The sequence below is a fragment of the Plectropomus leopardus genome, chromosome 17, assembly GCF_026936395.1.
Source record: "Plectropomus leopardus strain MGB_pleo_1.0 chromosome 17, ASM2693639v1, whole genome shotgun sequence".
NCBI lineage: Eukaryota > Metazoa > Chordata > Actinopteri > Perciformes > Serranidae > Plectropomus > Plectropomus leopardus.
Genome location: NC_142192.1, coordinates 1,332,139 through 1,357,739, shown reverse-complemented (window position 1 = coordinate 1,357,739; position 25,601 = coordinate 1,332,139). Strand labels below are relative to the sequence as shown.

The window sequence follows — 25,601 nt, the reverse complement described above, 5'->3', positions numbered from 1 at the left end:
CATAAAGAATATAGATTGATTTGGTAACCATAGAAAAAAATATTTTTTCAACATACAACAGGTGCCTTATTTGAATGTTTTCATTTGCACAACCCAAAAGATCATGACTGCTCATGTAACCGCTGCCGTTAGTTTATACAGACATGTATTGAACGGTTGATGCTGATGATTGTATGAACGTTGCATAATCTACAGGAAACTAGTGTCTTCCCTTGTGTTGTGTTGTGTAGTTGAATAACTGCTTCACCTCGTGCAGCCACGTGTGACAAATCCAGCCAATTCTGATTCTGATCAACATACAATGCAGTCAAAGATGGAGAGAGCTGAATGTATACCGTGAGTGACAAAGACTGTGTAGTAGCTCTCAGTGTGGAAGGCACTCACCATGCTGTCATAGTAGATCAGCTCTAGCTCGTAGTCCGGCAGGATGTCGGTCCTCTTATTCACCAGGTCCAGAGCCATCTGAGCGGCGGGGAGGCAGGCTTGTCCTCCGGGCCAGCCTCCACTCATGGGAAACAGGGCTCCGATGTAGAGCTTCTTCTTGCCTAGAGCCGGGCAGGAGCAGGAGAGGAGCACAGTGAGGGTGAGAGTCAGAGAGGAGCGGAGGACGGACCTTCGGAGGAGGCTTTGGCAGAGCCGAGACATCTCTCTTGGATGCTGAAGGCTCGGTCACTGACACGGTGAGTGTGCACGGGTGACTGTGCGTGGGTCAAGACGAATCAAGTCCCATGTGCTGCTGATGCTCCTCAGAGATCAGAGCGTATTTAGAATTTAGAGCTCAGTTCTAGTTTGACTGTTTCTTTTGTAGCAAAAACAGAATCAATTATTACAAAAGAATTCTCCAACTAAACAGCACTGTGGAGACGATCTCCTCTCTATCATGCAACTGATCCTCGTGCAATTTACTTAATGCAATCAATAAAGAGCAGAAAATAAGTTTAGTGACAAACACAGATAGGAGTTGCTGTTTGCAGCCTAACTTGAAAATCAAGGCGAGATTTGGGATTAAATCAGGCTTTTAGTTCGTGCCGCTGTCCCAAGGTGCTGAAACTAAACTTGCGGAGGCTCCGTGATGTTCTCACGCTGAAAACTGATCGTCCCTTTTTCTCCTGATGGAAAATCTACAGAGTTCCACTGTGTCCGGATCCTCGCGTCATTTATCTGCCCTTCCTCATCAACCCGCCTACATACTAACAGCTCTCCCGTCGAAAGGCTCGCTATAACGCTCAATGCAGGCTGCAGGAGAACACCGCAAAAAACGACAAATATCCGCCTGCAGTCATCCAGCGGAGTCTACGAGGAGAGAATTAGGACGCAAGGTCGATGTGAAGATGAAACAGTCGTTGCTGGAATGCGGTCAGCCCCTCTGGAGAGTGACGGGAGCGGTGTGAGCTTGCAGGTTTATGCGCGAGATTGTGTCGGACTGCAGCAGCGTGTGTGAGAGAGAAAGAGAGAGAGAGAGAGGGGGGGAAGCGAGGAGGGAGGAGGGATGTTCGGTCTCTCTCTTTCACAAACCACTTTGAATTTGCAATCCCTTAACACGGCCCCGCTCATTTATCTTTCCTCCCCCCGCTCCTCCGACAACAAGCCTCCCTCTCTCCTCTCCCCTCTCCCCCTACCCTTACTGCCGTCTCTCCATCCTCCTCTACACCACCATCCCACACGGACAAATGGGAATTAGGAGTCAAAGTAACTGACCTTGCATTGCAAAATCCGACAAATTGATTGATTGCGCCCTAAGAATGACTATAACTATTAATCCTAATTTAACTAGATCATAATAACTTCCAATCTTAATTTCTGTTTACTTTATATGTAATTGTTACATTTATTTAAATAGTTGTATTTGTTTAATTTTGCAAAATAAAAATGACATGATATTAGCTTGCTCTTTCTAAGTGATAGAAACTTCAGTAATCCAAATAAGTCTGATTTAACTTGTTGATGACAAAGAGGAGTTAGCCAATGATGAAGTTACATACAAATATGACTGACTACACTGTAAAATATGGCAAGTTGATCTAACTTGAAATCATCTTGGAAACTGATTGCCTTGAAAACTGTAAGTAAATTTAACTATTAATCTTAAATTATCCGAACTTCATATCTAATTGTTAGTTTACTTAAAATTTAGTTATCTTTTCTCAATTTTGTGAAGTTGTTGCAAAAATGAACGTTTTAAAATGACAAGTTTAATCAAACCAATCCTAAGTTTTAGTGACTTCAGTAAACCAAGTTCATTGAGCTATAAATCTGTATTCTACTTGCTACAAACTACATAATCATAATAGTATTTTCTTAAACATGTTAACAAATCAGAACTCACAGATCTCCTAACTGCATCATTGGCTAAATCCTCTTCGTCATGTTCTGGTTAAGTCAGACTAACTTGGTCTACTAAAGTTGCTAAAACTTAGAAAGAATAATGTAATTTTTCCTGTCATTTTTAATTTGCAACAATTTCACAAATTTAGTAAACACGGCTACATTTCAAGTAAACACTTAAATCAAGATTAATATTATTTTAGTCTTAAATTATATCTATTTCACTTTCTCAAGGCAATCAGTTTCCAAGATTATTTTAAGTAAGATCTACTTGTACGGTTTTACAGTGTAGTTTGCGATCAGCAGAACACAAATATAAGGCACAGTACACTTGGTTTACTGAAGTTGCTGAAACTTAAAAAGATTGATTTAATCAAACTTGTCATTTTTAAGTTGCAACAACTTCATAATGTTAAGTAAATATAACTAAATTTTAAGTAAACATAACCCTCAGGTATAAAGTAAACATAAATTGAGACAAATCGTTTTAGGTACTTACATTTTTCAAAGCAATGGATTTCCTAGATTTTTTATATATAAATCAGATTGTGGACTTTTGGTTTAAGTTGCACACACACTTCCCTTGCCTATAGGTTCATGCATTACTCTGTTAATATTATTTCACATTCACAATTTAAACAACTGCAATTACAATTCTTCTGGACCAACTGTATTTTTTGCCAGCATGGAAAAGCCTAATTAAACCATAATGGGAGGCTAGAGATTTACACTGAATCTCACTGATTCATTTTATTCAATCACACAGGGACCAGGGTCAGATTAACAGTCTACAGGGACCAAATGCAAAAAGTACAGCTTTTTCACAGCAGCAGCAGCATGTAAAATTTCATATTCGATATATGAAGGTATAAGTGCCCAACACTAACAGCCACCCCATATTCTCACACATATTTTCCTTATTAAACAGAGAAATACAACTGCACACCTTTTGAATTCAACTTCCTCTCAGTCACAGAAGACTGACAGGGCTTAATTTTTCTTGTTAAAGGTGCATTTTGCAAGATCTGGACATAATTTTAGTTTCAAAATTCAAAGAATGAACTATCCCTATCAACAGTGTGAAGTAACCCCTTTGACATTATGTCCAAAGAAGCCTATGGATTGCCATGCACTGCTAGAAATCCACTGCTAAGCAGCAAGGGAAGGGCTGTCCCTTCTGTAATGATACACCCTGGCCTGGGAGGCCATAGTGAGTCACTGCAGCCTCTAGTGAGTCACTGTAGTAGAGCTGGATACAGTATAAAACCTACGATGAAGTGAATTAGTTAGTTAGTGTGTGAGAAACACAGCAAAGGCAGAAGCTCCAGGAAAACGGCCATTCTCCCCATCACAAGCAGCTCCTGGAGAGAAGCAATGCTCCGCAGCAAAGAGAAGAAGCGATGTAAGAAGAAGCAAAACTAGAGTAAATACTGGTGTGGCTTTTTAAAACTGGAAACAGCTTTTGGAGAGTAAAAACATGTGGTTTGATGCTGAACTTGAAACATTTCTTTTAGACTGGTAAGTAACATCTAACGTTGACTATTTGATGAAACCTATCTTTAGTGTAACTAATGACAAAACAAACTGTGGGCTGACAGTTCACCATAAACTTTTCAGATGGCGTGATGTGACTGTTTTCGTGTCACTGTGGTGTTGCTAAAACTGAGCTCAGTGAGCTATAAAGTAAACGCTACACAAACGTCACACATGAAGATCAAAACACAGCAGCCTTATTCTGACCAGCTGTATTCTTGCTCTGCTGTCAGTTATAAGTTGCCTTTATTTATGACTGATGACTGTGTAAGGTTGACCAGTTCACCTTATTGTAACCACCTGGCATAACTGTTATGAGATAAGGCAAGAATAAAAGTTAGGAAACTTTGATACAAATACAAATAGGTCATTTAAAGGGTAGACTACTGCCCCCATTCAGTTGGACTGGGTGGCTGGTAATTGCAAAAAGGTCCTTTAACTCATCATAAAACACACATCATTCAAACTCGACAGAAACAAAATAAAACTCAACCAAACCATCTTGGTTACTCTTGTTAGTACTCTAGTTGGTAAATCCACTGTTCTAACAATCATGGCTCCGGTTAGATGTAAAAAACATGCCGTTATTACCCATGCTCTCTCTGCCTGCTGCCCGCTGGCTGCTTACAGTCCTATAACTTCTCCCTCTAGCACTAGGTGTTGCTGTGTCTTTCAGATCAGCTGCCTGTTCACCAGTAGAGAGTGGAGACTGAGCTCTGGTGCATGCTGTGCACTACATACAATGAGTTAAATAGAAAGAGGAGAGCCTGTATTTATGACAGTTAAAAAGCATACCTTCAGGATTTGTAAATACCCTGGTATACTGAAATACTGTGATACTGCCCAAGCCTATTAGATAACCTAAAAGTTGACCACATTCCATTTAGGTGATCTAGCTCAAAGGTTCTGGTATCATACATGCGCACTGACATGGCTTAATGAAGGAACTGAGTCATCGTTAACTTTCCCTGCAGTGACAGGTCTAAATGTGTGCTGTGAAAAATGTCTATTAATCTCCCTCTACTCGCACTGTGTATCCAACCTGTTGCCCTTCAGCCTAGTCGCCAGAACAAAATGTTTGCATTATTTGTGTATGCTCACCATAGATATGCTACATTTGTATATTTCACATGTATGACATAGTTCAGATCACATGTACCAGCATATGAGTTGAGTTTCTCATCAGGAGGATGAGGGGAAGGGAAGGTACATGGCGTGACATCAAGGTCAGATGGCTGCCAAGCAGCAGACAGCTATGTAAGACCATCAAATTATTTTATTAATGTAATCTAACTATTTAAAAATATATTATAGGCAATATATTGTTTACAGAATTTGTATTTTTTAAGGCTGATACCAATATTTTGGAGTACCCAGAATTGGTGAGGCTATCAGATGAAACAAAAAAAATTACAGGTCCAGTTCTCCCAACGCATGCATCTTCATCTACTGGTATTAATATTTTTAGTGTTAGTATTATTAGTTCTTTTGTGTGACTACATGAAGTATTATGATTAGTATGTGTATTATTTGTCACAACAGTTTCCAAGGTGAATGTGCTAAAAAAAGAGAGAAAAAAATCCTTATATCTGCTTTAATAACTAACATGAGTTTTAATCAAGTCTGTAAGCCTAAACACGTAAATCAAGATGTGATTAAAGTTTGTAAATTACATGTAAATGTTTTTAATCGCATTAATCAAGGGCGACCCTGGCTAACATTCCTGTCTTTCAGAGGCTGTACTGGGCTGAGATTTAAAAGCGAGAGTGATGATACTGGTAACACAGGAAACTATCTTGTCAGGAAGGTGACTAAATAATGCTCCAAAGTTAGGCTAAATTTTGACAAGGAAAAACTGCATGACCATTTCCCTGAGGAACCTTGACCTCTGACCTCAAGATATCTGAATAATCTCTTGGTGCTCATGAGTCTCCCCTTTACAGACATGCTCACTTTACAAGGTACAAGGTACAGGGTAACTGTATTGGCATTTTCTTAAATGTGGTTTAAGAAAAAATGAAATTAAAGTTGATTTTAAATCCTGCAAAATCTTTTGGTGTAGAAAGGAGGAGTTGAGGAGTCTCACAGCCTGGGGAAATAAGCTGCTCTGTAGTCTGTTGGTTCTGCAGCAGATACTTCTGAATCTTTTTCCAGATGGCAGCAGGGTGAACAGACTGTTACTGAGGTGGTGGCTGTCTTTCAGTATCCTTTGGGCTCTGTGCAGACACCTCACTTCAGCGAGGTCACTGATGATCTGTAGATGGGAACCAGTGATGTTCTGGGCAGTTTTTATCACCCGCTGTAGAGCCTTCCTATCCCGGGCTGTGCACGAACCATGTCAGTTTGAGATGTTTCCAGTCTGTATGCTTTCTATTGCTCCTCTGTAAAAGTTAACCAGGATCTTGCTCTGGAATTAAGCCCTCCTAAGTTTACGTAAAAAGTAGAGCTTTTTCTGTCTTTTCTAACCTGGGTGGTGATGCGCGATGACCATAATAGGTTCTCAGTGATAGTAATTATTTAGAAGTAGTAATTAATAGTAAAGGAACCTATAGCTGTTCACCTGCTCCACATCAGCGCCACTGATGTAGACAGGATTGTATGTCTTTGCCTTCTTTCTAAAATCAGCTCCTTGGTTTTACTGACATTGAGCAGTAGGTTGTTCTCTGTGCACCACTCTACAAGATTGTTGATTTCCTCCCGGTATGAACTCTCATCGTTGTTTGTAATACAGCTGATGATGGTGGTGCCGTCCGCATACTTAACAATAGAGTTCTCGTGATGTCTAGGAATGAGGTCATGGATGTACAGTGTGAACATGAGGGGGCTGAGCACACAGCCCTGGGGGGCTCCAGTGTTGAGCACTAATGTAAAGGAGGTGAGACTGCCAATCCTAACCCTCTAGGGTCTGCATGTAAGGAAGTCCAGTATCCAGTTGCAGAGTGTTGTACTGAAGCCCAGAGTGTTAAGTTTCATGGGAGAGATTGTGTTGAATGCTGAGTGAAGTCAAGAAACAGCATCCTGATGTAGCTGTTCTGATTCTCCAGGTGAGTGAAGACTGAGTGAAGAGCAGCAGATATGGCGTCCTCTGTGGATCTGTTGGCTCTGAAAGCATACTGGTGGGGGTGCAGATTGGCAGGGATGTTGTCTTTGATGTGCTGGAGAACCAGTTTCTCAAAACACTTCATCAGGATGGGGGTAAGAGCCACAGGGCGGTAGTCATTAAGACTAGACACAGCAGCCTTTTTGGATACAGGAACGATGATGGTTGTCTTGAGGCAGGAGGGAACAGTCGTTTGTGAGAGATAGATGTTAATAATGTCAGTTATAACATTAACAAGCTGATCAGCACAAGTTTTTAGTACTTGTCCTGGAATGTTGTCTGGTCCTGTGGACTTGTTTATATTCATTCTCATCAGGAGTTTTCTCACATCTGCTGTAGCCACTGAGAGTGGCCGGTCCTCTGGAGTAGACTTTCACAGCTGAGTCCTTATTAAGAAGGTCAAAACAAGCGTAAAATGTGTTCAGCACGTCCGGCAGCGTGGTCTCACATATGATGGGAGAACTCCTGCTTTCGTAGCCTGTGACATTTTGAATTGCCTGCCACATATCTAGTGCTGTTGCTGTTAAGGTCTCTCTCCAGTCTCTGCTGGTGTCTCCTCTTAGCCTCCTTGATGCCAGCTCTCAGTCACGCTCTGGCAATGATGTTATTCTGGTCCCATGCAGATTGTTGCATGCAGTATAAATGTGTTGTTTTTGCCTATTTGTATTTGAATATTTCTGCATACTGGGGTCCCTAAACAGTCCTGAGATTGTTCCCACCTACGAGCTGAGCACACAGGTGCAACTAATCAGACTGATGTCTGCAGGTAATCGCATTGCCAAAGAATCTCCACAGAGCTGTGGATGAATCTAAAGTTAACTAAAGCGCTGTAAAAAGCTAAACTGACTGCAGATCAGTCATGGTGGAAGACTCTGGTGTGAGGGGCATCCTCAGGTTTGCATGTTGTGACTAGAACTAGTCATATGTATTACTGTCTCGGGTGGAACAACAGCTTCACACATACAGGAGCTGTGTGAATCAGAGAGCGCAATTAAACTGGAACTCCTGTGATAATGCTGTCATTTGATTCCCAATCAGGACAATCTGGAAAGAATTGCTTTAAATTGTCAATATGCACATTGAAATGCAAAATAATGGAACTTCCAAACATGCAATAAAAAATGTGACAATTAACGATTCACTATTGAAATTCAGCCATTACAAAAATAAATCATTTGACAGCCGTAGTTTAAATATATTACATCCACTAAGTCATTTTCCAAACACTGTTCAGCTTATTCATTCACATTATGACGTATGCTACTAATCTGTTTGCAGAAATGTGGGACATTCTCAAATGAAAAAGCTGATTCCACAGTCAGCAGATAACAGCTGTGGTTAGGTTTCTATGCATTTGTTGGCACAAATCAGCTTTTTTTCATATTTTTATCTATTCAGTTCCTTTATTGTTGACTTCACAATGTCAATACAATCTTTTAATTTAGCAGAGAGATCTTATTGAGCCACAGTGAATCATGCTCTGCCGCTCCCCCACACACTCCCACATTTACACATTTCTTCATTACTGACTCCTCCTGAGAGTGGTGATGCCTTCCATTTTGTCCCTGAGTGTGTGTGTGTGTGTGCGTGTGTGTGTGTGTGTGTGTGTGTGTGTGTGTGTGTGTATCTTTAATAATGTATCAGCACAGTGACGGGCTGACACCGATCCCTCTCGCTTCATTCTCATTTATTTTGGTTCTTTCTTGTCTGCTGCTCTCGTGGTGTATGTGGCGCTGCAGCGTGATGTCTATCTCTCTCTGCTCCATCCTATTTCGGTTTCTAGGCACAGCTCTTTACCTGACTGACTCTCATTTTCTCGGGTGGGTTGATATGTATCTCCGTGCCTCCTCCTATCTATTTCGCCATCTCACTGGGATTATCCATGCTACTAGAGGAGGGAGGCGTGTATCCGTGCCTCCCACATCCCTCAGCTCTGGCTCATTTCTATCAACAAACCGTGCTGTCATTTGCTGTGACTTCAGAGCAGACAGCTCAGCACACACAACTTGTTAAACCAGTTTCCATGGACATGAAACTGGCAGGACGACATGGTGCTATTACGCCTCCTTATCCATTCTGAGTTTCTGCCCCCTCAGTAAATTTGAGTAACACTTTGAGCAGAGCTAATAAGTGATTCTGGCTTCATAAATAATATTCTAATTTTGTAAGATGGAGCACTCATGATGAAGTGGGTAAAAGCAGAGCTGCTGGTGTTCAATGAATACCTTTAAAGAGCTTAGAAGAGTTCACTCGTCTAATTCGGTTCCCTTTCTTCAAGTCAATTATGTACTATAAACTGTACAAGTCATGATTTGTTCATATACAGCTAAAGTGAGCTGTGCAGCTGTATTTAGCCCCATCATATGTTACCTGTGCACATCATGCACAGAGCACCTGAAGCTGGCCAGCATCCCTTATCCTGAACACTTCTCTGCTCCGATCTGCTGGATGTCACTTCATTTGTGGTAGCTGAGGGGGGCTACGTTCCCATACAGGACTGGCAGTAACATCACAAAATGGCCACTGTAGCAGACACTACATGTCCCAGAATGCCCCACCACTTTCAAAATAAGTGCTTAAACCACCTAATTGAAGCAGAACTGAGGAGCCACTCAAACAGCAAAAGAAAGGCAGCAGAGAGAGCTGAAGGAGCTGCACAGACCCCAGACATCCAGGAGCGTGAGCCTCCTGCAGACTGTGAGATTTTTTGCAATCTTATAAGTTTAGTGCAGCTACATTCTGCAACATGGATCTTTCATTCATTCATTCATTCACAGTTTATTCACAGAGTCGATAAAAATAAAGATACAAACACGATTTCAAGTAAAATAAGATGTGTGAAATGGGACACCCTGATAAGCTCTTCAAAGCTTGTAAATAAGTGCCCAGACATTAAATGACATACATGTTTACAGATATAAATTTCATCCTTTAACTTAACTCCAACATAAAACTTCAAAAGCATTCAAAATTACTTTCAGATTCTTAAACTATAGTAACCTTAATACAACAAATCCATCTTAATAAACTTGGGTATAACATCAAGATTGATGTATGCAGACTGTTTGACTACATCACCCAGTGAAATCACAGCTATGATGCAAGTCAAAGGATGTCAATACACACGAACAAAACATCCTTGGTGTGTGTCATCCATCTTCACCACTGTTGTGGTAAGCTAACAATTAAAACCCTTGTTTAAGTGGTATTTATGTGTGTCAGAAAAAAAGTCTGAAGAGGAGAATGTGGGCGCGATTGTGGCTGCAGAAAAGAGGACAATCTCATAACTCGGTTGAGCGGATCATCCAGAAGTTTTGAATCCAGAATTCCTCTGTGAAATTGTGGACTATTGCTTCCCAGAAATCCCTCATGCATGGATGCTCCCACTTAAAAGGGGCTCACCTTTCTATTGTCACTCACCTAACACACCTACTGGCCTTTGATTGGAAATAATGACGGTTAAAAATACATCTGCTAATGTTTTGAACATTCATCACAATGCCTCTTGGAATATTATCGGCAGAGGAGATGTTGCATAACATTACTCAGTGGAAACACAGTCATCTCGCAATTGTGTTTTATCGACATTTTGAAAATATCGCTTAAGTTTTGTGCAAATCTGTAATGGACCTTTGCAGCAGCTGGGGTTCCATTCCAACCAGTTACCCTTTGCTGCAAGTCATCGGCCCTTTATGCCCCTGAATACCTGTCTTTCTACAGCTGTCCTGTCTGTAAAGGTGAAAAGAATAAACATTCTGTGGTAGTCATGAGCAGATATTGTAGTGAAATTGAATGTAATCTGGCATTTGCAGATTTGACTAATTCCAACGTTTGTCTGATGACAGAGTTGTTAGGACTTTCTTAAAGAATGTGTCTGAAAAGTTGTAAAATATTCATACTGGGCACATCTGCAAAACATTCGCCTTTGTTATTGGGCACTTACAGAAACAGAAAAGTCTGACTTGAATTGAGAGAAAAGAGGTATTTTTCAATACTGAACCAAGACCACAATCTTTCCCCACTCCTGATAAACCCAAGACCTTTCTAAGTTTAAGCAACCTAAACCTATCCACTTACAGGATACAGGAGCCAGGATGTGAACCTGGTCTCCACAGTGTCTCTATAGGTGCGCCATCCCCTCACTGCCACCTAGGAGAAAGGTTCAGTAGATTGGGTAAATTTGCAGGAGCTGCCTTAGGGTCCTCCCTCTTTTTAGTAGTTAATTAGATGACAAAGTTTTTGCACCACAGAAAACCAACAGGTGAGTGGCCCCTGAGCAGTGGCTCACTTTGCCCACTTGGTAATCTAACCTTATTTATATATTCATCAATCTGTTTAGCATCTTGTGGCTGCGCCTGTGTCGTGCTTGCACTGATGCTGTGGTCCTGTCTGTGGCTCTGCCTGGATAGTGGGTCATGGTTGCACTGATGCTGTGATCCCACTTGACACCAACTACTACTGCCATTATTATTAGTCATGCCTCCACTATAAATAAACATATAACTGTTAATGCCACAAGCATGGGCTGCAGTGTTTGCATGTAGTGTTGAATGCTGTCATGGATTGCATTTGTTGGTTTTGTGTTTATTACTATCTTTGTGTGTCCCTCTCTCTTCCTCTCTCTCTTTCTCTCTCTCTTCCTCTCTCTCGTATGTATAATTTTCATAAACTGTCATTTTCTTATTCTTTACGACATCTATTGCTTTGTCTGTTCATCCTGGAAGAGGGATCCCTCCTCAGTTGCTCTTTCTGAGGGTTCTACCATTCATCCTCCCCCTATTATAGGGTTTTTTCGGGGGAACTTTCCCTTAGTCAATGTGAGGGGATGTCGTATGTTGTAAAGCCCTCTGAGGCAAATTGTGATTTCTGATAATGGGCTTTATAAATAATACTGACTTGACTTGAACTGAATTGACATAAGGATTTATTTGACAATATAGTCTCTTTTACCTAATGAGTAGTTCAAAACCAAATGAAACTAACTATAAGGGCATTTATAATAATGGTAAAAAATAAACTAAAATTATAAAAATACAAAAAAATATATAAATAAAAAGACTATAAGGTCCAGTTTTTTAAGTAAAACAGTGGAATCAAACAGAGAGCAGCTGCAATGGTTCATATTTTTCCCTGTCTCCGTTATACCTTTCTTTGTTCTGCCTCTGCTGTCTTCTCCTTGTTGCTTCACATCTCCCCTCTCTTCTCTCTAACCAAGTTTTACATTTCTATATTTTTCCAGACACTATATAAATCTACTGTATAAAAATAATAACTTGGATTTATATAGCCCCTTTCAATGTACCCAAAGCCACTTTACAGAATTAAGAAACAAAAATAAACATCTAAGTAAACAAAATGAAAATGAAATAAAGAACAATCAGAAACATAAATAATAATAGCAATGATTGTTGGAGATGAGCGAGCATAAGCCTCAGTGATCAAATGCAGTTTTTTATAAATGTCCAGAGATAGGGCTTTGTGAATCTGTCAGGTGAGGTGTTCTAGAGGGTGGAGGCTGCCACACTGAATGCTCTGTCACCAAAGGTTTACAGGCTGGTGTGGTAGGTGAAGAACATTCCTGTGTCCGAGGACCAAAGATTATATAGGGTCTGGAGGTAGTCAGACAGGTACTGGGGGGGCTAGGGCATGAAGGGGCTTGTAGGTAAGGAGGAGGAGTTTGTATTGGATGCAGGATTTGATTTGAATTTGATTTGATTTGAGTGAAGTTGAATGAGGGTAGGGTGATGTGCTGCCAGGGCTTGGTATGGGTGAGAACCCTGAAAGCTGAGTTGTGCGCATACTGGAGCCTGTCCAGGACCTTGTTGGACACCCTGAAAGGAGTCCTTTGTAGTGGTCCAGACAGGAAGGTCTCTGCTACAGTATCAGAGAGTGATGAGCAGAGTCTGGGGGCTGGGAGGGTAGAGGGAGAGCGTGGAGTCCAGGATGCACCTGATACCAAGGCAAATTCCTTGTAAGTGAAAACCTGTTTGGCCATAAACCTTATTTTGATTGTGAAACTCAATTATCCAAAAATATTCTTAATTGAAGGCTCGATATGTATTGAATTACTTTCATTTAAAGCAGTCTGTTTTTTTATAGTTGTCATTGGTCATAGGTCAAGGTTATTTGGCCATTTTGGAAGGCAATGAAGGTTTGTTAATAAGGTATTGCAGGATTTGTCAATCTGACCAATTGTAATATCTCTACAGCTACAACTTAGACATCACTATCAGGAAAATATTCCATGTCTATCTCCCTCCTCCACTCATTAATCAGTCAGTGACACTGATCCATTTCTCCCCCAACTTAACTGATTTAAATGAGGTTGATGTGATGAAATTGCAATGCAAACAGGCCTGGCTCTCGTTGTTTGTGTTTCATGCAAAGAGGAACAATCTCTTCCTGCTCTCTGTCAAAACTCAGTCCCGTCAGGGTTGGCTGCATGTAGCCAAACTGGCATGCAGCTTTCAGCAGAGCTCTAGAGCTCAATGTCATCCATGTTGATAACAGCAGAAAAAAAGGGAGAAAAACTGCTGGGAGAACAGAGCTGACAGCTAGAGACCGGTCCGACAGCATTTGGGTCAGCAGGGGAGTTTTTACTGGGGAAGGAGCAGGTTTTCATGATTCAATAGCTGTTTTTTTTCTGGTCAGAATAGCTCAGTTTGTCAGTGGCTTGAGTTCTGGGTCTACCCAGGGGCCTCCTGTCAGTCTAACATGTCCGAAAAACCTCTAACAGAAGGTATCCTGATCCTCTAATAGGGGGCATCCTGATCGGATGCCTGAACCACCTTTTTTTTATCTTTAAGGTCTTAAAATTGTAAAACTCAAATCAAACCTCAATGAAACAAATCCATTTCAAAATGGACTGGTGAGAGAAATGCATATATCAAATTTCATGGTTATCAGAGCAAATTTGCACTATACCATGAGTTTGTAAAATGAAAACTAAAACATGAAATGAAAGATGGGGGTGTTCCTGTTGAGTGAAATAAGAATGTATATGCTCTTAGGGATGAGAGAAAAGATCCATTTTGGGGCACTGTAGAGTCCAGTCACTAAAGAACTTTTCATGCATCCCAAGCCTCTCAAAATGTGATTGCACAGCAGAAAAAAAATCTCTTCCAAAACAACAAGTTGTTCAGCCCAACTCAGCACAAAGTGCCTGAGCCCAAATAAAACATTGGCAACAGCAAGAGGGAGCAGCAGCAGAGCTGCGCAGCCCCTAAGGCTGAGGAGTAACTTGGTTCTGTGTCTCAATAAACGGACATCTCCAAACTTTTTGTGATTGAGACAGGTCTGGTACCGTGCTCATTGATGGTTGGAGGATCAGCTGACCAATAAGAGCACCATAGGCAGGAATAATAAAGACAGTATCATCTGTCTGCATAGCTCGCTGTGACAGAAAAAAGTCTCAAAAAAGGTGAAAAGTGTGAATGAAATTGAAAGTTGTACAGGTTGTCATCGCACAGGAATAAGAGCCCGTAAAGGCTTTTCAGTTATAACTAACTAAACTTGTTAAAAAAAAACTGAAAAAGACATTGCAACAATCAATTGGCCAACACGATGACAAATTCAAGCTGGATGACTGAAATTTAACAAAATGGCAATTCAGTGGGTGCTGTTGAACAGTTCCTGACAAGAAGCCAGGAGCAGCCACAAGGAATGTGCTCAGAGTCTCTATGTGTTATTGAAGTAACTTTTCCCACTGACTGAGTTCTGACAGTTTTTGGGAGCCTGAGGGACTTGTTTTGGTAAACAGACCTTTCAGGAGAAAAACCGTGAATCTTATCAAGTTGTTATTTTATCATAGCAAGCATCTTGCATATTAATCATGTATTTTGTCTTTAGGCTACCAGTCATTTTTGTGTTGATTTTTTCTGGACTGTGACTCCAAATGACGATATTACCACAAGATGGTAGCAGCTATATCCGCATATTTTATCTTCACTTTCGCAAAGCGGGGGGTAAGTAAGAACATGTCATCCATCTTTATATACAGAACATGGTTCAGAGCATTTTAACGATTAAAAGCTTGGTTCAGAACCCAAAAGGTTGGTTCTCAGCTGGAACCAAACAATAGCAGGTTTTTCTCGACCTGAAGTGCGAACCATTATGACATCAGTGGGCATGTCATATTCTACACATTAAAAAGAGAGGATGGAGAAGGTAACAATAGAGAAGTCAATTACTCTTCAGAAGAAAAAAACGTGCAGTGGTCTCACTAATAGTTGGTTCATGCTTGTTTTTTGGTTAAAAACAAACATCTTGAAAAACACAACAAAAGTTTGCAGGTTATCAGTGTAATCCGCAATGTTGTGCAACGTCTTCCGTTGATTACACATCCTTAATTACAATATTTTCACATAAAAACTAGTGAAAACACAGGCTGGTTTATTAAAAACCACCAAAGTTCTAAAATCCTGAACTGAACAGGTTAAAGAACCAGAGCTCATTTGGTCGAAAAGGGGTATCAGTAAGTTCACTATTGAAGGATTACACTGTTACACAAAGGTGCAACATAAAAATGTACGCTCACATGCACTGTCGCACCTGTACATATGGTCTGAGATGATAACATGCAGTAAATATTACAGTAACAACACGTTTTCATCTCAAGTCGTCATATGTTGTAACATATGTTGTAGTGGACTTCGGCGTCTACATATTGTGTTTTAGGTATCCTTCTGTGTCTGCTCTATATGTTCAGGGATGCTGCTACTGTGATGGTGGGATGATGCAGCATGTGGTTATGTTATGTAGGCAACAAAAGCTCATGACAACCAACAGCAGAACATCAACACACACACATGCTTGCAAGGATGGTTGGATTAGGGAAAAGGACGCAAATGGTAAGGTGTAGAAAAAAAACATCACAATCAGACGGGAAGCAAACACTGGACTCCTGCATGAAAGTCCGGGGTTAGTTGGGCCCATCCACAGCCCCTGCCATCCACTCTATAGTTGCCCTTGCACTTATTGTATTTCATTGTTACCGCCAGCGTTAGAACCTGGCGCTATTCTGTGGTGTATCATGCCCAAGTGACAGGCTCCATCCAGCCGCTTTCTCAAGTGCTGCATATAAGGCAGATGTGTCAGGTGCCATCAGGCGGCATATAATAACAACAACGCAGCAGATTCTATCATGCCGTACTCTTGAGTGATGTTGTCCAGGGGCGTATCATGTGCACGCAAAAGGTGCCTTTTGGCTTTGGGACTGTACACTGAAAGCACTGTCAGCGGCAGTATTTTATGAAAACAGATGGCACAGTAACCATGACCAGACATTCATCTTCCTTCCACCTGATCCCAGAGTACCCGAGTTTGTTTCTGAGCTCTTTTCTGGGTAAGACTAGCTATGTGAAGACCATGCCAACAAAACGATCATTAAACCAAACCGTCGCTGTAAGCAGGGGAGGTGACTTCAGGTGAAACCTTAATTAAAGGATTTTGTTAGCTTCATACAGCGACTTCCCAAAGACAGGAAGTGCTTTTTACCCTCCCGATGGACCGTCACTCCTCACATATGCCGGCTGTGGCTGACAGCTGTTAATGACAATAATGAAAGTGGCTGGCTTGTTATGGCAGAGAGTTTTTAACAGAGGCCATTAGAGAGGAGTGTGGCTGAATGGAAGAGGAGGGATCTTTAAGTGCTTGCTTGTGAAATGGTCCTGATAGGACTCCAGGAGCTGCAGGCTGCATCTGATATTCATGGGCTCTCTGTCCCTGGCTCAGCAGTAAGCCTTTAGGGTTGTTCTAAAATAAAGCACAGGCTCAAAGTGACGATGAGATAAGAAGGAAAGATCCAGGGCATGGAGTTTCAATCCTACTCAGATAACACATCTTCCCTTATTACCAATGTTACTAGATGTGGTGCACTTTGAAAGAGACTTCCACCTGTGGTGACGTCGAGCTGTTAATTCTCATTATACAGTAACGCTGTAGTCATAGAATTATGCTACAATAAAAACTTGATGTGTATGACTGGTAAAGAAACCAAGATGAAGGCTCAGAGAATAAAAGGGACCAGTTGTGTCCTATTTTGAGGTCAGTGCGTCTCTCCTTTGGCAGCCGAAAGCACCCCGCAAGCCTCATTAACATTTCACACCATCTGCATCATATTAGGACAAAAAACAGGCAAATCTGGTCTTGAGACCTCTTTTCCACAGGCATTCTGCTGCTGAATGGCACTGCGGGCATCAACGGAGGCGGGCCTTCAGCAGAGGCTTGAAGGCCTCAATCGATTCTTGGGGGTGCTGTGATTGGTCGCACTGGTTGCCAGGTCACACGGGGCAGCATGTTTGGCTGCGCTGGTTGCTAGATCACTGCAGGGCACCACAATTGGCTCAACAGGCTGCCAAGATCACTGCAGGCACAGAGATGTGCTGGTAGAGACTGGGAGCTAAAAATTACCACTCTGCCTGAGACACACAACAGCTACAGATTCCTCTCCGGCAACAAAAACATGTCTGCATCATTTCTAACAGCTTGATATTTAAACATTTTACCCATGCACCATGCAAGATCTGCCTCCTTTGTGGTGGGGGAAGAAAAATACTTAAAATTAAATTAATTGTGATATTGTAATTGCAAACAATAGAGTCAAAATACTGTTAGCCTAGCTTAGCATAAAGAGCAGGAAGCAGCCAACCTGGTTCTGTATTAAATAGTGATGTACTGGTCAGGATTTTTTTAAGACTTGCACTGACTTTATGAGAGTCAATCCCTCCCACCCAACTTATAAATGACTGCATTTATAAAGCTACACATACGCACTTACACTCTACTTCAGTATTTTGTACAAGGACACCTGATATGTTGACTGGAGGAGCTGGGGATTCAACTCCCAACCTTTCGATTGGAGGAAGACCCACTCTAATCCTGAGCCACTATGACCAAATATGGGAGCAATATGTTGATTTTCTCTTCATTTCTCTTACTGTCCTCTTTGGTCTCTCTCACCCTTTGTTCTCACCATGTATTTGTTTGTTCATTTGTTCATTAATATCCCAATAAGCTTCTGTATTCAGCAGGAGCTACACTTCCTGGGGTCTCCATTACATCCATTAACAATATTTCATTAACTACACTACATAAATATACATCCATAACATTCACATTACGATTAAACACATTACAACACCAATAAAACACACAACAACCAACACAAACTCAAAGACATTCCAACACATACAGCAGCTCTACAGAATGATTTATCTCTGCAATAGTTGAGAAAAATAAAGTACCTGGAAATGTATCCACTAAATCATAAGAAAAATTAAATAGAAAGCTCAAAACCACTTCATATCAAAAGTACATATCATATATAGTGTTCTACTCTATTCCTTGTGTAAATAAATAAATCTTAACTTTTTGTAAAAGCACATTGTATTAATTTCAGAATTCAAAAATTTGGAAATGAATTCCATGCCACCATTGCTGGATAATGAACTGTCCTCTGTATCAAACTACAGTAGTTTAAATCAGAAAAATGATTTGAAATTCAACTTGCTCTACACCATTTCTCTTCCAGATTTTGTGTATCCCACTGTGCTCTTTATATAATGGGACAGGTTTGTTTTTGAAATATTAATAGATTGGAAAACAGAGAATAAAGCAGAATAAAGAATAAATAAATAAGCTTAAAGCCTTGTTTCACATGAAACCTGTCCCCACCTCCCTCGTCGTGTCTTAGTTTACTGCAGCCTTCTCATTTCATCAGTGCAGTAATCCTTTTATCACTCCACCATGGAGTGCAGTCTCCAGATACTTTTGCTCAATTTGACACCTAATTGCATTTGTTCATATATTTCAGGACACAAATTCCATCAGCAGCAGTTTCCAGCTCTCCCAGTGGTGAACATGACACATTTACCAGCAGACGCTGCAATGACGCTATATAAAAGCCTGACATGATGTCATCACTCGGCTTACTCCTCTGACACAAATTAGAGCTGTGTTCTGCAGATTTTACTACAACGCACCACACCAGAGAAACAGTCGGTCATGGAATCACCCCCCTCCCCATCATGAGCCCTCCCCCCAATCAGCTCTGTTGTACTGGAGTGTGAAATATGAACGGCCACTGCTTTTTAACACACCTGCTGTTTGGACCGTCTGTCCCTCCAATCCTGATCTTCCACACCCTCTAATGCCTCCTGTTCCCTCTTTGTCATTAGACATCAGCCAGCACCTCCCTCTGCTCTCCACTCCTAAGCTCACATAGTCAAGTTTAACATATTTCAACATTTCTCTTTAGGATTTTATTCAAGTTAGATTTACTGACTTTTAAAAACCAGCAGCAGGCACACTTGAAAGTGAGATATTGGTTGATTACAATTTTTTTTAAGTGTTTCTGAATTTGATTAAACTCAGCTGGAACTGGATGCCAACATCACTTCAGAAACAAGTTGAATTCAAATTAACACACTGCATGACTAAATGTGATTCTAAGTCTGGATAAAGTTAACATGAGAACTTTGGAAGATGCAGGGTATTAGTTAAAAACACAAAAAGAATCCTAAAACCCACAAAATATCAAAATCATGTTGTTAGTATTCTACGTTAACTTGGCCACACATGCGTGGCATCTGTGTGGCATCTGTGTCTCCCTGTGTCAGAGGCTCTGTCGCAAATCGACTTTTAATCCAGTTGTAAATCCTTTTCTAACAACACATCTCTCAGATCGTTTGTGTTTTAAATACGTCTTTTACTGGATGAAAGATTTTGACCAAGAGTCGCCCGGACTGCAGCTTTCAAGCCTGTGAGAGAAACCACACCAGCGCATACCTACCAGCGCCTAATCTACACAGCCAGCCCAGTTTTTTTTGGTGGGGGCCATATCGTTAGGTTACGACACCAAAAGCTGTCAATTGTAATCGGACTCTCATACCCAGTCTGTAATCCATACACAACAACATAACTGCCGAGTTTTGTTTCTCCTCTCTCTTCCAGGCTCTACTTTTCCCCACTCAGGAATACTCAACTGGACTGGATAAAAAGAAAGACTCCCTCTTATCGAGCTTCATGGAGGTAGCTGCCAGTCAGTCCAAACAAATTGCCCCCCGCCACAATCCAGGACACAATTTTATGGGATCCTGCCACTTCTCCTCGGCCTCCCTCCTGCTCTAACCCTGGCCACAAGCCCTCTTGGTCAGAGCTGGTGGCCCACGGCTGCAAGGGACACTCAATTGAGAATGTCCTCCACAACTAAGCCTCTCAAATTACTACGCATGCCTTGTTCCTGCTGCCCCAGCCCTGGCCACTCTGGTCCACCTGGCTGTCGTTCCTACCACTGCGGCCGTGGCTGCTTCTCACCTGGACCCTCCGTGGTTAACAGCCTGGGCAGCTGCAGCCTCTCCACCGCTGCCTGATAACAGAGCGGGGATGCACTCACAGCCCACTGGAAGGCCAAACCAATAAGTCCTCATCCCTTCCATTGATCTCCTCTTCCCTGCATAAGTTCCTTAAGGAGGCCGTGATTAGACATACTGGAACTTTTCCTGGCCCCTCTCCCAGCCCTGCCACTGCCGCACCACAACATCCATTTGGATATTTACCGCTAACGTGCAACATGCTGTTCAGCACTCCACACTGACTGACTGATCTGACACACCCACCCCAGAACCTCCTCCTTCTTTGCCTCCTCCAGCTCCTTCACCACCTGTCAGATCTGCGCAGCACTCCCCCTTTCAGTCATTCCCATGCTCTAACATCCCAATAGTCTGTAACAACAGACCCTACCACCCCAGAAGACCTCAAGGGGGAACCAACTCCTGCAATCTACGTCACTTTCAAAAGGGACCAGCTCAAAAACAAATCAATTGGCCTACTTAATGCAAGGTCCCTGTGCAACTAATCTTTTTTAATTACTGACCTAATTGTTACAAAAAATGTAGGCTCTCTCATAAACTAACATAAACCTGATTTTAAACATTTCCATCTTCCTCGACCATTTAAAAAAGGTGGTGGTCTTACGTTTTTTTACAAAAAAGGTTTTAAGTGCTCTCCTATTTCTTTTGGCAATTTTAGCTCATTTGAAGTCCTTTGCTTTTTTATCACAGGCCCTGCTCCCGTATTATCACAGGCACTACTCCCTTATGATGTATTTTAATTTATACACCACCATATCACAACAATTTTTTTACTGAATTTTCAGAACTCTCATCCATTTTTTATCCAAATATGACCAAGTGCTTATTCTGGGGGATTTTAATATCCATGTCTGTTGTCCTGCATACTCCATGTCTAGTGAGTTTCTCGATTCCTTTAACCTTGTTCAATCTGTTAAACAGCCCACACACTCCAAAGGTCATATTTTAGACTTGGTTCTTTCCTCTGGTTTCTGCCCAGAAAATATGGAATTGGTGGATGTCTTTGTATCAGACCACAAAGCAATCATTTTTAAAGCTGCTCTGCCTTCTTCCTCCGTCTCAAAATCTGTCCGCATTATCCAGTTCCGCACCTCAACACTGTCTCTGCTGCTAAATTCAGTTATTCCTTTACCCCAGTTCAATGCTTTCACAGGACTCAGATGAACTTTTAACTTATTTTAACACATACTGTCACTCCATTCTTGACCTCATTGCCCCCTTAAAAAACCAAAAAGTTAAAATCAAACTCACTTCCACAGCTCAATGAACATACTCGCTCCCTGAAACAAGAATGCAGAAGATTAGAACGCAAATGGAAAGCAACCAAATCTGATGCCATTCACTGCAACCTTAAGGAAGTTATGAAAAACTACCAGATAGCAACAAAAGATGAGATCATCTTACTTCTCAAATGTCATCTCCTTGAATCATCACAACCCCAAAGTTCTTTTTAGCGTCATCAGCTATGTTCTTAACGGTCCTATCAGTATAGCCATGGATCCCAGTAATGCCCTTGGAGAGTTTGCGGCTTATTTAACAGGGAAGATAGGTAGCATTTGGTCTCAAATTTTACCAGATCCAAGAAATATATCCATTGCCTGCAATAATCATGTCTCCCTCTCTCAGTCTCAAACCACTAACCCTTCACAGCTCAGTAAATTAGTCTCTTAAATGAATTCCTCCACCTGTCCTTTAGATACTGCCCCCATTAAGTTTTTAAAGCAGGTTTTCCCAACTGTTGGTCCTTTTATTTTATCAATTATTAACAGTGCACTGATATCTGGCATCTTTCCAAATGGTTTTAAACATGCTATAACTCAGCCACTACTGAAAAAGCCCAGTCTGGATCCCCCTTTACTCAGTAACTACCGCCCAATATCCAAACTTTCATTTTAATCTAAGGTGCTGGAAAAGGTCATTTCAACTCAAATAATCTCTTATATGAATAATAATATATTTTTAGCAGTTTTCAGTCAGGTTTTAGAGCCCAACACAGTACGGAGACGGCCCTTATAAAAGTTTGCAATGATTTACTTTTTACAACCGACAGAGGTGAATCGGTTGTAAAAAGTAAATCCTGGTGCTTTTAGATTTGAGTGCAGCTTTTGACACTGTTGATTATTCTGTTCTCCTGCACCAACTTGAATGCTGGTTGGTTTTATGGGCACAGCACTACAGTCGTTGAGTTCCTACCTTTCTAACAGAACCTTCTCTGTCATCTTAGAGAACTCCATCTCCTCTGTGTCTCCTTCTAAGTATGGGGTGCCCCACGGGTCCATTCTCAGCCCTGTGTTATTTTCCATTTACATGCTTCTTCTCAGTCACATCATTCAGAACCATGGTGTCTCCCATCACTGTTATGCAGTCACACAGCTATATGTCCCCCTCCAGTCCAGTAAGTCTTTAGATAACCCTCTTACCTGTATCAGATTAAAATTTTAAAATTTAACAATTATAAAACTTCAATTTTAGCCATAAGTCTAACTCTAACTCAGGCAGACTGATTCACAGCATACTTGGTTGTCTTTCTTTTATTATGAAGCAGAATGCAAAAGCCTTAGTATAGTATTTGATGAAGAGCTATGTTTTGATGCTCAAATAAAAAATGCTGATCAGTCGTGCTCATCTATCAGCTTAAAAAGATCTCTCAGATTAGACTATTCGTGTCTCCCTGACTTACACGAGGTGATACATGCTTTTAATTTTTCTTGCCTTGACTACTGCAATGCACTATAAGTTAGGTATAAGTAAGAGACTCAGAAAGTCAGAGTTCCCTTCACCGACTCCAACTGGTCCAAAACGCTGCCGCCTGAATTTTAACAAGCTCAAAAAAATTTGAACAGATTACTCCCATTTTAGCAAACTTACACTGGCTACCTATTTCCAACTGCATTTGTTTTAAAATTTTAATGATCACTTTTAAAGCACTACATGGACTTTACCCAATTTACATTAAAGAGTTATTGACCCCCTACGTACCAGGTGCCCCTTCAGATCAATGGATTCAGCTCTTCTTGTTCTCGTTCCCCGTTCTTACCTCATGACAAAAGGTGATCGTGCCTGTGCCGTCAGAGCTCCTTAACTGTGGAACTCCTTGCCCATTGAAATCAGACTTGCTCCATCTTTAGCATCTTTTAAATTGCTTCATAAGACTTTTTTTTTATAGGAAAACTTTAATGAGTATTGAGTAGGTTGCTGTTGCTTTGTTTTATTAACCTGTACTTGATCGCTGTGTTGTTTGTTTTTATTATTGTCTTCTGAAAAGCACTTTGTAACTTTGTTTTAAAAAGTGCTATATGAATAAAGTTTATTATTATTATAATTATTATCATTATTATATATTAGCTGTTGTCTTGACATTTTATTTTTTATAACAACCTAAATTAACCAAAAATCAGCGTCTAAGGCCCGGGACACACTGCATGCTGGGGTGATGGCTACCTCTAGGGGCTGCTACGGCTTGCACGCTTGAGTTGTTGTTGTCCACAATTAAAAGCCAATACTTCACTGCTTAATAAAGCTGTGCAGACACTTCATTGTCAACCACACAGCCCTGCAAATATTTCACAATAAAGGCCTTGTTTTAACAACTGAAAGGATTCTGTCAACAGAAACGTTGTCAGAGGGCTTTTATTTTGAAACGGAAATGGCAAATTTTAAATAAAACAGATATATACATATTTCTTCATATCCGTGACAGATACAGACATTGAAACTGTGTCAATATGATTATTAAAACTGCACATGTCAGGGCACCCACTAATTCACCTGTTAGAGCAGGCGCCCCATGTATAAAGGCTGTGTCTTTGCCACAGCGGCTGTGGGTCTGATTCTACTCTCTGCCCTTTGCAGCATGTCATCCTCTTTCTCTCTTTCCCCTGTTTAACAGTATAGCTGTCCTATCCAATAAAGCCTTCTTAATAATTTTTTAAGAAAACGCCCGTATCAAGTGGTAAAAATATGTTAGACTCCAATTCTCTAGATGTTCCGCAGCTGAGCAGTGCTCATGTAATGCTGCTCACGCAGGCTCTTAATCGTGAAAGAGGGAATATTGGTGATGTTAATTTTTTTTTAATCTAAGCAATCATCATTCAAGGGCCCAGTAGTGCACACATCATTAAGCGATTACATCACTGTTCATAGCAGTAAAGCAATAAAGCCTTTTTTAATCAATGCAGTTTCAATATGCTTTGTATTTAGTAAAAAGATGCGGTTTTATTTTCTAAGACAGACTGGTCTTCATCTTTTGTGTGAATGGATGGTTTGAGGCAGTTCTACATTTGTTTGCAGAGTACGAACCACAGACTGTATAAATAATGGATGGAGATACCGTGACGTCAAGTGGGGCATATCTGCAGGCTTGCAGGCAGCAGTTTCAGGACCGCAGATCTAGGACCCTCGTTTCCCTACATGCGCACTACTTGGCTTTAGGTATTGGCTTCCTATTTACTCGACACACGCTGAAGATGGACTAGGAACAGACCGTAAGTACTGAAGATGAATTAAGTTAAATTTGTTTAAAAAATTGGGGACAATAGTTTGAGGTAATTCAATGAAGACATAGCTTAATTTTGCCAAGACCATATATATTAATTTTTGATTTAGTAACAATAATGTTAATTAGCTTAATTATTTCCAGTAGCCTATATACACTTCCAAACATAAAAATATGTCATGATCTGTCTTAAGTTATCAGCTTACAAAGCCTAAACTGTCTAGGGCAGCAAGCTAGCATTAGCATGTAGGCTAACGTTAGCTAAAATAAACGTTAACATGAGTGCCTTTAATACCGGCACTGTCATAGTTAGTTTAACATTAACGTTACACAATGCCATGCGGCTAGATGTTGTTCGTTTTGATGTTCAATTCCCTTATATTTGTGTCTCATTTTTAAAAAATTAAACTTAATTCATATTCAATACTTACGCTCTGTTCAGTTCAGAGTGTATCTGTAGAAAGTACTATTTGGGTGGTACTTATTAAACATTATTTTAGGGAAATAAACTGTTAAGAGTATCCTGTATTTTTGCATTCATCCAATTCATTTGGTTGCGCTGTTGCGAAAAATGAGGGTCATAGATCTGCGGTCCTGAAACTCCTGCCTGCAAGCCTGCAGACTGATACTATTGGTGACGTCACCCATTGGCTTGTGGAGTGCTGTTTTATAGTTGGACCGTCACTAGCTTGGTGCAGAAGCGGCCATATTTTGACAAGAGGGAGGACCTGTGGAGGAGTGAGGAGTGAATCTCACTGACTCAGAGTTTTGCGATTTG

The 25,601-nt window shown here is 40.9% G+C and overlaps 1 protein-coding gene across 5 annotated transcripts in view; it reads right to left on the bottom strand.

The window, feature by feature from the left end:
• gabbr1b (gamma-aminobutyric acid (GABA) B receptor, 1b) overlaps positions 1 to 25,601 on the bottom strand; it is a 211,805-nt gene that overhangs the window by 104,294 nt on the left and 81,910 nt on the right. For 4 of the 5 annotated variants that reach the window (XM_088090062.1, XM_088090064.1, XM_088090063.1 and 1 more), the window contains one exon: positions 385 to 545. In XM_088090062.1, the coding sequence (XP_087946188.1) occupies positions 385 to 545 (161 nt within the window). Of the gene's footprint in view, positions 1 to 384; positions 1,441 to 25,601 lie in introns of those variants that run through there. The other variant, XM_042506255.2, reaches the window with a different exon arrangement.